Source organism: Filicampus tigris, chromosome 13, assembly GCF_054856515.1.
Source record: "Filicampus tigris isolate MCC_2025a chromosome 13, RoL_Ftig_1.0, whole genome shotgun sequence".
NCBI classification, from domain to species: Eukaryota; Metazoa; Chordata; class Actinopteri; order Syngnathiformes; family Syngnathidae; genus Filicampus; species Filicampus tigris.
In genome coordinates, this window is record NC_141229.1 from 5,921,121 (window position 1) to 5,933,302 (window position 12,182).

General features: G+C 41.1%; 1 protein-coding gene across 11 annotated transcripts in view; it reads right to left on the reverse strand.

Moving 5' to 3' along the window:
- Window positions 1–12,182, reverse strand: part of pcnt (pericentrin) — a 45,589-nt gene that overhangs the window by 22,931 nt on the left and 10,476 nt on the right. For 8 of the 11 annotated variants that reach the window (XM_086048928.1, XM_086048925.1, XM_086048930.1 and 5 more), the window contains 21 exons: window positions 11,674–11,817; window positions 11,356–11,557; window positions 11,201–11,268; window positions 10,843–11,119; window positions 10,416–10,516; window positions 9,835–9,949; window positions 9,501–9,627; window positions 8,918–9,037; window positions 8,761–8,839; window positions 7,650–7,733; window positions 7,462–7,573; window positions 5,970–6,010; window positions 5,771–5,902; window positions 5,506–5,698; window positions 5,302–5,434; window positions 4,219–4,627; window positions 3,865–4,062; window positions 3,566–3,637; window positions 2,431–2,535; window positions 2,125–2,277; window positions 315–449 (listed from right to left, as the gene is read on the reverse strand). In XM_086048928.1, the coding sequence (XP_085905054.1) occupies window positions 315–449; window positions 2,125–2,277; window positions 2,431–2,535; window positions 3,566–3,637; window positions 3,865–4,062; window positions 4,219–4,627; window positions 5,302–5,434; window positions 5,506–5,698; window positions 5,771–5,902; window positions 5,970–6,010; window positions 7,462–7,573; window positions 7,650–7,733; window positions 8,761–8,839; window positions 8,918–9,037; window positions 9,501–9,627; window positions 9,835–9,949; window positions 10,416–10,516; window positions 10,843–11,119; window positions 11,201–11,268; window positions 11,356–11,557; window positions 11,674–11,817 (3,000 nt within the window). The remainder of the gene's footprint in view (window positions 1–314; window positions 450–2,124; window positions 2,278–2,430; window positions 2,536–3,565; window positions 3,638–3,864; window positions 4,063–4,218; window positions 4,628–5,301; window positions 5,435–5,505; window positions 5,699–5,770; window positions 5,903–5,969; window positions 6,011–7,461; window positions 7,574–7,649; window positions 7,734–8,760; window positions 8,840–8,917; window positions 9,038–9,500; window positions 9,628–9,834; window positions 9,950–10,415; window positions 10,517–10,842; window positions 11,120–11,200; window positions 11,269–11,355; window positions 11,558–11,673; window positions 11,818–12,182) is intronic. The other 3 variants (XM_086048929.1, XM_086048920.1, XM_086048921.1) reach the window with 2 other exon arrangements.

Sequence of the window (12,182 nt, forward strand, 5' to 3'; positions counted from 1 at the left end):
ACAACAAAGTGTATGCACACACTCACTTGCCATTTACCGCACCACAAACAGTTTAACAAAAATATTCAGGAAAAATGTTTCACATGGCATTTTCTGTTTTGGGATGCATCCACAGAAGTGGAAAAGGGCGCTATGTGATGTTACTACTACTTTGTAATCTGATAAACCACTTGCATGTTAATGAAAAAAAAATAAAAATAAAAACTGTTTTCCCGACAGCCCGTCAAGGAATTGGTCAAACGCGCGTACGCAGAGAACATGATCAACGTTAATTACCAAGTTATTGACTGCATGTGTGTGAGAACTAGAAGTACCTGGGCAACCACAGCGTCTAGCTGCTGCAGTTGTGCAGTGAGCTGGCTCATTTTGCCGGTGTAGTTGCGCTCCTTCTCTTCCTGTTCCGACTTCAACGCCCGACGCAGGTCCTCGAGCTCCGCCTCCTTCTCAGCCTTGAAAGAAATAGCGATGCATGATTGGGGGGGTGATGAAAAGAATGCGAAAGCGTCTGTTTGTTGTCGTTCTTTGGCTGCGTCTCGTAGGCAGCGAGTGAAATGTCCCAAAAAAAAAGAGAAGCACCTTCGGCCTAAAAACCTTGCGCATCAGCGGATAAAAAGCTTACATCCATCCCCTTTAGCAACTGTTCAGATGGCAGCGATGCAAAAACACACGCATGTACCAAAGTACATGCAGACAGACGGACAAGCACGTCCCTCTCGTAAATGATGGCGGGATTAAACCAAAACTGGGTTTGAATAAAGCTCCACTGGGAAGGAGTCCAATAGCGGGGGGGGGGAAAAAAAAACTAAACCTTGAAATGAACTGGTGCATCTGGAGATTAGAGGAGCAATGTAGCAAACAAACACAACAGAATGAAATAATCCACAGAGATTACATAACGCTGGGTCAAAATGATACAGTTGGATAAATAGAGGCACTAAAGACAGAAAGAGTGAACCCCCGCATGTTCCCCATTTCGGCATTTGTGGATCATTTTATAGCCTATCCTCATTTACAGAAAAACTCACCTATTTTCTCTTTTTGTGATGGAACTGTTGGAGTGAGTTGAGGAGCTTCCTAGAGCAGTGATTCATAAAATCTGGGATGCGTTTTACAAGAGGTAGACAGGCTCCCTCTAGTGGTATGTGAAAGAATCACTATCATAGTATAAATTTTATGGTAAATCGCACATTTACTTTTAATATTTAAAGACCCTGGAGAGTGCATTCAGAGATCTGCTTCTACATACATTATACATGTTTGAAGATAATTGTTTAAAACGTAGAAAGACTGACAACTATGTAATACTCATTTGTGGAGATACAGCGTTAACCATCTTTTCACCATTTCAGTTTTCCTGATTTTGGGGCCGTAGCTAAAATAGTGCCTAGTGAGGCAGTTCGGTGTTGGGCAAGAGTCATTCACTATATATCGCTAACCAGCACAATTGCGAGTTACTAGGCCCAAAACTGTTAACTCGCAAGATAGGTGGTGCCTCTTGTCGCGGTGTTGGAAGCTCCACCCCGATGCGGTTGGAGATACTCTAACCAATTGAAGCTTCAAACGGATACATTTCCGAGGTCCAAATGTAGGAATGTGTCAACATAATAAAGATGCTTGAACAAGTAGCATCCGTTCTTCAGGTTGTTGTAATGGCATTTGGTTGACAGATGAGTGGGGAGTGGTTTCAGTGGACACACCCACAGCTTTAGAGAGCGGAGACAATGGTTTGATTTTTCATGACTATGAAACCTCATTTTATTTACCTGGTGATTTTTTTTTTTCTTTCAAATTTGGCAGGGTTTTGTACAACACTCTTTCCTATGCTGTGTCAAAAGACTTATTTTCATTTTACAGGGACTTGATAAGTTGTTTGTTTTTAGACATTTATGTCAGTACATATTTTGATTTAATATTTATATGCAATACAACGCTGTATATTGCCCGGTTCCTATCCCAACGAATAGTGGGAGTCGACTGTAGTTAACTGTTAATGTTGACAGAGGGTGCCTATTATTCACAGTGGGGCTTAGTCACTAACCCCCTCCACCCCGACAACCCCCCGCAGGAATAACTAGAGTTCCCATTTACAAAAAAAACAACAAGAATTCCAAAAACATCTTTCACCTTCATGTGATGAATCTTGTCTTGCAACCTCTCCCCCGATTGGACTTTGAGCATCTCCACTTCCTCCAGGAAGTGTTGCCGTTGCCTCGACGATGACTCTTCAAGCTCCCGACGACACGCCTCCAGTTCCCGCGCGGAGGCTCCTTTCAACTCCTATGACGGGGTGAACGACGTATTGTGTATTGGTTTGACACAACTGCACAAATAAGCCATTGTGGGGGATGGACGACTGTCAAAGCCTCTCTCTCATGGGCTGTTTGAAACTCAGAAAAACATGTGAGTCGTACCCTAGCAAACTACACACACCTGTAGCTGGAGTTGGTGCTGTTGATGGAGTTGTTCTTTCTCAGTGGTGTATGCCTGCGTGAGCTCCTGAAGAGCAGTGCTGTGTTGCTGCTCCAGTTCTAGAACCTGAGAAGATAAGTTACTGTTTACAATACAGTCTACCAGAATGTATTCACAGCGCTTCACTATTTTCCACATTTTGTGATTTGATGGCCTTGTTCATAAATGGGAAAAAAGACATGTTTTTCCTGAAAGTTCAACACCCCCATAATGAAAGTTGTCATGTCACAAAACTGCTGTTTGAAATTGAATACAGTCCAATTTATTCAATAAAACGTCATTATTTTTATTCAATTAATTTAATAAAAACAAATCAAAAATGTTGAGGAAAAACACTCAAGCATTCAAGATGCCATTACTAAATAGATTTTAAATTGTAAATATTAAAAAGAAACCTGCATTTATAATGCAATAAAGAATGTCACCATTTTACAAAACTTGTAAAATGACAAGTTAAAAAAAACAAAACAGGTTGTAATATTACTATTAAGAAAACAGGTGTGATTGTAAGAAAATAGTCATAAAATACATGAATAAAAAAAATTAGAGGAACACAGTATTTCAGTTGGAATAAAGCTGAAATTTCACTTGAATAAAAGGACAGGTTTTATTATCAGAAAAAAAAAATCAGTTAGAAGTACAAATGTTGCTCTTGGAATAGTAATATGGGTTTGCTCAAAATTATTAAATTATTATATTCCAAGATGTAATATCAAAAATGTATATATATATTTTTTTTAAATAACGTTGTAACATAAATGTGAAAAAAGTGAAGCAGTGTGAATACTTTCTGAATGCCTCCATTTATTTATTGATTTTTACACAAATGTACTTTTATGATACTTAATGCCATATTTTTCTCAAATTGTGTTCATCCCTTTAGTTACGTAGTTGCCGGATGCGACCGGAAAAACCTGCTGTGACCAAACAACTGCCGATGAATTGAGGAATGACGTCTTTTAGAGCGGAGGCCACAGTTTGAGGAAATTCAATAAGATTTCTATCCAGTGCAAATAAATGGACCAACTTGTTACTATGTGAATCATTAATATACACAGTATGACAACACATCATTGGGATGATTGGATGAGAGTACCTGCGCCTTCAAGGTACCCAGAGCATTGCAGTGTTCAGCATCCAGAGACTCCTTTTGAGCAGACAGTTCAGTCTGTATACGGGAAAATAAATTTAAGAGGAAAATGTAATATTACAGGAATAAATGGAAGCAATTGGGGCGGGGGTATCTGAAATTACAAAAAATAGTCTTAATGATGTCATTGCTGTGATATTTGAAGCTGAAAAAAAAAAAAAGTTGCAATTTTATGAGGAAAAAAAAGTTGCCATCTAACAGCATTGATTTATTACTTTCAAGCAACATTTAGGCTGTTTGTTCACCTGGTGAACGTGACTGAGCTCAGCTGCCATGGCCCTGAACTTGTCCATGTGCATCCGAGCGAGCTCCTTTCGCAGCTCATCTTTGACAGCATCCTGCTCCGCGGCAAAACGCTCAATCACGTGCTGATGCTCCGCCTTTTGACCGGTGAGGTCTTGATGGTGCCTCTGTTCCAGTTGCACCATTTCATCACGCAGTGCCTGTCATTACAAAGAAAGAAGGATTAGAAATATACTCGCCCATTAACCCTCAAGTTTATTTGCACAATGATGGCGCAAAGCAACCCCTGCATATTTGCGGTTCGGCATTGGCAGATTTTGGGGGGAATGCGAGGTTCTACAAACGTGCGCTCTTACGTGTACTTCCTTCAGGTACGTGGCTTCCAAGGTGTCCATATTACTCAGCATCCTCTTTTCGATTTCGTCCGACTGCTCCTGGTGTTTCCGAGCCAGCTCCGCTTCTCGAGCCTCCAGCTGAGCCTGACTGGTTTCCTGAAACAAGGCCTCGAGGGCTTCCAGGTCCTCCTTGCGTTTGGAATTGAGAGCCACTTCCAAAGCAACAAGCTGGGCTTTGTGCTCAGACTGCAGTCGGGCAGTCACAGCTGCAAGCTGGTCCCCGTGCCTGGCGCAGAGCGAGTCCAGTTCCTCTTTGTGCTCGGCGTTGAGAGAGTCCATCTCATTGTGATGTTTGTTCCGCAGCTCCGCCAGAGTGATTTCATTCTTCTGGGCCAAACACTGCTTCAACACGGCCTTTTCTTCCTCAAATCTCAAGAAAGAAAACAAAAATATTTAACGTACACCGCAGTGAGTTTTGCTTTTGCAAAGCAGTGTTATTAGTGCAACACTGCAAATAAAGAAAGTGTGACATTAAATTTAGAGGATTACAAGAAAAGTTGTAATATGTAAATACATTTTTGGAGTGGAAAAAAAAAGCCCCATTATTTTTCAATAAAGTCACAACTTTCTCACAAAGTCATAACATTACAAGACAATTATTACTATTTTTAAATAGTCATAATAAGTTGCAAAATATAGAGGGAAAAAAAAAAACTTAAGGTAAAAAGGCTCAAATATTATTTCATTTGTTTTTATAATTATTGTGCGACATGCTTTGCAATGCATGGGGACTTGTCGAGTTCGTGCTTTCCTTCTGTTCGTAAAATGCAAAATGGGCCCACGTCTACTTTCAAAGTTGAAAGCGTTCTTAAAATTTAGCTCACGGCCTCTTGTGACCAATGATGTCAATTGGAAGAGAGCAGCGCTATACCACTCTGGATGTAACTCGCGTCACACCATAATAGACAAACTGATCTTTTTTTTTTTTTATGCCGTGGGGTGAAATTCATCAAGCAATGTCATCGCATTATAATTAATTTACAGTCAATGTCACCGCATCAATGACATGATTTATTTCAACACTGCTATCGAGACATCTCTCACCGGTCCTGGGCTTGTTTCAGTCGCTCCTCAGCCTGCTGTTGGAGTAGAACCGTGAGCTCTTTCATTTCCTTTGCCGTGCTGCTCTTCTCACGTTGCAGCTCCACATCGTGTTTAGCTTTAAGAGCCTGGGGGCCTATGGCACATGCGGCGGCGTTACAAACCGAAGGACGGTCACGTGGCCTTTGATAACGTGAGGAATCTTACACTCGCTCTTCAAGGACTTTCCCTTCTCCTCTGAGAGAGCATTTTGCAAGCGTGTCTTCTCCTCTTCCATCTCATTCCTGATGGCGACCAGTTCAGCTTCGTGCTCATCTCTCATCCTCCTCACTTCATCCTCGCCTTGTGGCGCCAGAGCTTCCGTGAGGCTGACACGCTCCTTGTCAAACTCCCTTTTCAGCTGCGACAGACATTCCAGTTTAGAGTCCATATGATCAGAATACAACTGTGATTTTTGACAATAGTTTCATACGTCTTCGGTAGTCTTGCGCAGCTCCGCATTGCGTTTGTTCACGTCGGCCAGCGTGCTCTCCAACGCTTGGATGAGGGTCAAGCTGGTGTGTAGCTCCTCGGTGCAGCACCATAAACGCAGTTCAACCTCCACCTGATTGAAATGAGCAGATTGTGTCAAGCAGCAGCCATTTTCAATGCATTTAGCTTTATCCTCTTACCTCAACTTGTCTCGCCACCTCCATGTGGACACGAGTGACCTCTGCAAGAGATGAGTTAAAGTGGAAAGTCAACCGAAACATATTTTTTTTCCTAGAATATGTTCTATGCAGACCCACTAGTTGAGACAAGACATTCTGATTAATATTGCGTTTGTGGAATAAAAGTTAAGCAGCAAAATGCACCCACTTTTAGCCATCTCAGGGGGTGGCCATTTTGTCACTTCTGTCGACTGAAGATGACATCACAGTTGCTCAGGGCTCAGATAAGGACCAAACACGGCTCACCTGTTTTCTGAAGAATGATTGGTCGTTATCTGAGCCCTGAGCAACTTCGATGTCATCTTCAGTCGACAGAAGTGACAAAATGGAAGCCCCCCAATCTAGTTAAAAACGGACAGATTTCTCATATTGCACAAACGCAATATTAATCAGAATGACATGTTTAGACTAGTGGGCCTGCATAGAACATATTCTGGAAAAAAATACGTTTGGGTTGACTTCCCTTTAAGGGTGAATTCACTGACTGTGAACAACCACATATTTTGCTGTTTGGCATTCATAAATTTGAAAAATGTTTCGGGAACCTATCCTCTCTTATTCACTGAAAATCTCATCTAGTCAACGTTTTTGTGATCAGTGCAAAGTAATAATATTACTTTAGTCTTACTTTGGCATGATCTGCTGAAATCGTTGTGCTGTTGTCAGGTTTAATTCATTGCTTGTGATTTTTCATCTCCATTTGAGATGCACCGTTTTGTTGACGGTCCTTGAATGCACCTCAGGCATTGTCAAAAGTGAAAGTATGCTTGTGCTCCTCTACCAATGCATCTACTAATAATCTCTGGTGTAGCCAACGTTGCTGTTACAATAAGCCTATATTACCAAACTTTTGTGCCGATGCCATTTGTGTGACATGCCAGTGCGCATATTAGTGTGATGTCATGTCAGTTTACACTAGCATGTTATTGAGGCTAGTTATGCTAACAAGTACTATTGATGAGTCTCACGTGACAGTGGTTTGTTTGTTGAAATATGTTAGTACTGAACACAGTTTTTAATGTAACATGGTTTCATGATTGGGTACATGCTAGATGAATGCTAGATGATCCTCACAGTTTTTAAGTGCTTTGCCGCCATCTTGTGGCATCTTTATAATCTCCTTTTGGGGTTTGGGGGCATCAGTTATTGAAGTTAGAACCCCTCAAAATAGCAGGGGTTCACTGTATTCCCAAAATGCATTGCGAAGGGCTGGGCCATATGACTTTCATAGAAAAATATCAATGGATAATTTTTTTACCCCTTATGGAAAAAAAATAGCTCCTCACTGTTTGCAGGCATGTACATCTGCGAGGAGGCATTTTTAACTAAGGAAGATGGGGAGAGAAAAAAAAAAAAGTGACAAAAATGAATGAATTATTCACCCTGACAAACGTATTGATGAACTGCCCAGGTCTAGCAAATGATACACGAATATTTGGATTTAGTAAAGCACCTTTTAAGTGACGGTCAGAAAGTTTGGCTCGGAGCTGCTCTAGTTCCAGGGAATGATGATTCTTCACCATCTGCAGTTCTTCATAGTAATGGTCCGCGAGATCTGAACGAACCTAACACGCAGAGACTTTTATGTGAAAACGAAGGGGAAAAATGTTACGAGTCATAGATGGAACAAACGTGTCTTACCTGGTGCAGTTCTTCCTTAAAGGATGATTGTAGGTCACTGAGATCCATTTTGTGTTTGTCCTCCATTTGAGTGTCAAGCATTTTCTGCATATGACAAAAGACGTCATACACATTTTCCATGCATTCAAGCACTTGAGTCAATTTTAAAGCTGTGAGAGCACCGTAGTAGCTGCGGTACAAATATATACACTCAAAATGATTACCGTATTTTCCGGACTATAAGGCGCAACTTTTTTCCTAGGTTTTGAGCCAATGCAGCTTATAGTCCGGTGCGACTAGTCTGTGGATTTTTCTTCCACCGCTCAGGGCGCTCTAACCGGAATTACAGTACAATTCAATACAATACACAGTCACAGCCATTAACTGGATGTGACTGCAGGTGGAGGAGTTCAACAGGCGAGGGCGCTATGCACTAGGTTATTGCATTAGGTGCTGGAATTCTTTGATTAGATTTTTTCCGAGAGGTCCCTGAAGTGCACATGAATGTGACTGGCCGATGTTACGTATGTTCTGTTGTTTCGATGTGAAATGCTATTGTTGATTAGCACGTCGTGTGTTAGATTGGCTGACTTTATTAACATAAAACAAGACAGGTGCATATGTAGAATGTAGTAGAACAATAGGTGGTGGAGTCTCGTGGACATTAGCTGACAAACGGAGCGGCAGCCGGCAGTGAAATGACGATAAGTACTGTTTATTATCTCTTGGTTCTGTTCCGTTATAATCAGCAACGTTGCTGCTTTGTTAGGATTTTTTTTTTTTTTTAATTAAAAAAAATAAATAGAGTGGGAGCGGCTTATAGCCAAGAAAATACAGTATTTTATTTGAAAAATACCAAATTGTAACAAAAAAGCTTCCATCCACCCATGTTCTATTGCACCGTCCTCTTTCAAGTAATGTGGGCTGAAGCCTATCCTAGCTGATACCGTCCGAGAGGCGGGGTACACCCTAGACCAGTTTCCAGCCAGTCGCAGAGCACATCCAGAAAAACAACCATTCATACTCAAATTCACAGCTATGGAAAATTTTGAGTCTTCAATGAAACTAACATGCATAATTTATGGAATGTGGGAGGAAGCAAGTTTGGCAAAAGTAGCCATGTTCACAATACCTTTTGTTTGTGTACTTCAAGGCTGGTATCGCATTGCACATTATCCGTTTCCTCTTCAGCAGTATTTTGAGATACGAAGCTGAAGCGAACAGGGGATGAGACAAAGATTTTACTGGAGTATTTTAGGATACTAGTTGAGGCGGCTTCGCTGGTGTACCTGTGCTCTGTGGTTTTAAGCACAGACTCCTCCAAAGCACTTTCCACCAGTTTCAGCTGGAGCAGAGCAATTTCCTCTCGGTAGGTTTCCTCAGACACTCGCAAACGCTGCTCAAAGTACCTGAAGGGAGGGGTTGGGGCATAGTCATGATGCTGTAATCAGTGATTGCCAACCGCTGCGATGAAATTATCCATATGAATACAGCGCGTGTGTGTGTGTGACTTTCATCTTAATTACATTTTACAAAACAAGTTAATTTCATTAGATTCTATTTATTAGGCTAAAAAAATATTTTGGGACGCTGGAATGGATGAAATTTCAATGGTGACAATTGATTTGATATAACATGAGTAAATCAGGTTAAGAGTTTGGTCTATGAATGAATTAAGATCAGAAGTCAAGTTACAACTAAATATTTTTGTGACATTTTTTGTTTGGTTGTGTGCCATGAAATTGTGAAATGTTAAATATGTGCCTTGGCACACTAAAAGTTGGGAAACAATACAGTCAGTGACCATAATGAGGAGATCAGTTTCCATTTCAATATGACACAAAAAGACATCAATGTAGTGTTTGGAAATACCTCCTCAGGCTTTCCAGCTCAGCCTCATTCTGCTCTTTGATTTCACGCTTTTGTTCGGTAAATTCAGCTTTGAGTCGCTCAATGTCGTCCACGCGGGACGAGCGGGCCAGCAGCTGCTCCTTCAGCTCTGAGATGACAAAAATACAAAAGGCTTGCATTTGGCTGATGCTTGGAGCTAAACATTTTCCGGTTTTCCCCATCCTCTATGATGCTACATTTCATTACAGAGTGAAATCAGTCAATACAAAAATGCTGCTTAATGTTCTCAAGGTTGTTAAATGAAGACTTCTGATGAAAAGGCGATCTGATGTAAGGTTGTATTCATAAATCTCACCTCCAAGCTCTTGACGGCTGGCTCTCATGCTCTCCAGCTGAGTCCACAACTGACCTACTTCCTGCTGTGAGTTCTTCTTCAGCAGATCTTTCTCCTCCTGCAGACGTAACACCTGCTTGACAGAGGCAAAGCATGACAGAAAAAATTACAGTGTACTTTAGCTGTGGCCAGCCTAAGGCACACCTGTGCAATAATCATGCTGTCTAACATGCTACATATATTACGTCTAATATCTCGGAAAAGGAGAAGTGCTCACTATCACAGAACACCGAAGACATCTGAGGAATGTTTGAGAGAAAGTCCTTTTGTGTGAATAGAAAAACCTTTTGAGTTTAGCTCAAGAAAAAAAAAGGGTCTAATTTTGTTCAGTGTACAGTACATAGTGGCCACAAACTCTTCCCCTCATAATTCTTATTGTGGCGAATGACTTGGAGAGTGAAGTGAGGAATCGACTTCAGCCCAAATAAATTTCAAGCAGATTGGAGAGAGAAAATCCCACACCAAAGGATAATCGCTAAAAGATAATCTGACTTTGATTGGAAGGGAGGGGAAATTGCTCAAATTTGGCCCGCTTAAGTCACCTCTTCCTGCAGCTGCCACTGCTTCTCCTCTAGTTGGCGTACTTGCTGCTCTTTCTCCTGAAGCAACACATTGTGGCTGGACATCAACTCCTCCAAAGAACCTGAATGGCATTGAAAACAAATAATTAAGTTCAAATATCCAGAAAGAATTCACAGCACTTCACTTTTTTCACATTTTTACCCTTCAAAAGTGTATGCACAACACCACATGAATTACCTATTTAACATGCGATTTCTAAAAAAAAAATAAAAAATTAAAGAAAACATTATGGGGTGGTGGTGGTGGTGTGGGGACAATTTTAAGGGGGAAAATGTTTCTAAAAACATTTTTTAATAAGGCTGCAACATAAAAAGTGGAAAAGTCAACTGTGAAAACAGATGCAATGTGCAATGTAAATCTTTTGGGAGTTTGTAATGTGGAACTTACAGGCAGTGGCATTCCTGTCAGCCCATGACTGCTTTCGTTCCTCCTCCAGTTTCTGCTTTTCCTCCACGCTGGAGAGCTCTAAGCTCCCCAGGCGTGCTTTTGACTCCTGCAGCTCCGTCCGAGTGTGGGACAAAGACTCCTTGGCTTCCATTAAATCTTGGCTGGTCTGGGCAAGGGAGGACTGCGTTTTGGCAAGTTCTGTCTGCGTGCTGGCAAGGCTTTCCTGGAGTGTCAACTGGGCCTTTTCAGCTTTGGATGCCCACTCTGACCTTAGAACCTGTCAAAAGAACTGAAAATGAAATGACCTAAATACATAAATATAAAAATACATTCATTTAAGTCTTTTGGAAAGCCTGACATTAATCTCTTTGGTCTGCTTCTCCTCCATGGAACCTTTCTCATCAGCAAACCTCTGCTTCAGCTCTTCTGAACAAAGAAACAAACACTTTTGAAACAATAGATTCAAAAAAAAATAAAAGGAATAATTGAAGCCCTCTATACTCAGTCACTCACCCATGTCACGTTGATGCAACTCACGCAGTTGGTGCTGCTGTGCCTCATTCTGCTCTTTAATGCGGTCCAGTTCCAACTGGTGCTGGTCCTGCAGGAAGGCCTGAACCTTCGCTAGGGCCGTCTCCTCGGAGACGGCCAGCTGGGATGAGCGAAGGTGCGTCAGGCTCAGACGCAAGGCTTCCAGCTCACGGCTTTTCTTGGCCTTCACGGGAGAAGACAACAATGAGAGACAACAACCACTTTCCAATGCAAATTTAGTCAAGAAAAAAAAAATATAGGACTCAAGATCACTGCAAGTTTGAAGTTTCATTTCTGTACCTGTGCCTGTTCCATTTCAACCTGGTGTGCAGCCTCCAGACTCTCCGTCACCTCCATGGAGACTTGCGTCTTCAGCCGACTGAGCTCCTCTTCGTGTTTCTCCTTCAGCTCTATCACCGTCCGCTCATGCTCGCGTTCCGTCACCTGCAGGGCAAACGTTGAAGAACAACCGGAGGCTCTTCAAAAATGATAACTTCAAATGGAGCTGTGCATTAGCGATGTACTGAAACACATGACATGAAATAAAGCTATTACTAAAAATGAAAATAAATGTTAAGCATACATATACACATTTCATAATATTTTTTATAATACAGTAAAATGATTCTTCATTTAGTAATTAGCTGGTTATAAAAAAAAATCTTTCAATACACAGACAATTGTCTTCCAATAATACTTGTATTTTCGTAATAAATTCATTCTAAATGTTCAATTCAATTTATAATAACTACTTAATGTTATGTTATATTATAATATTATGTTGTAATGTGAACACCTTAGTAATTAAA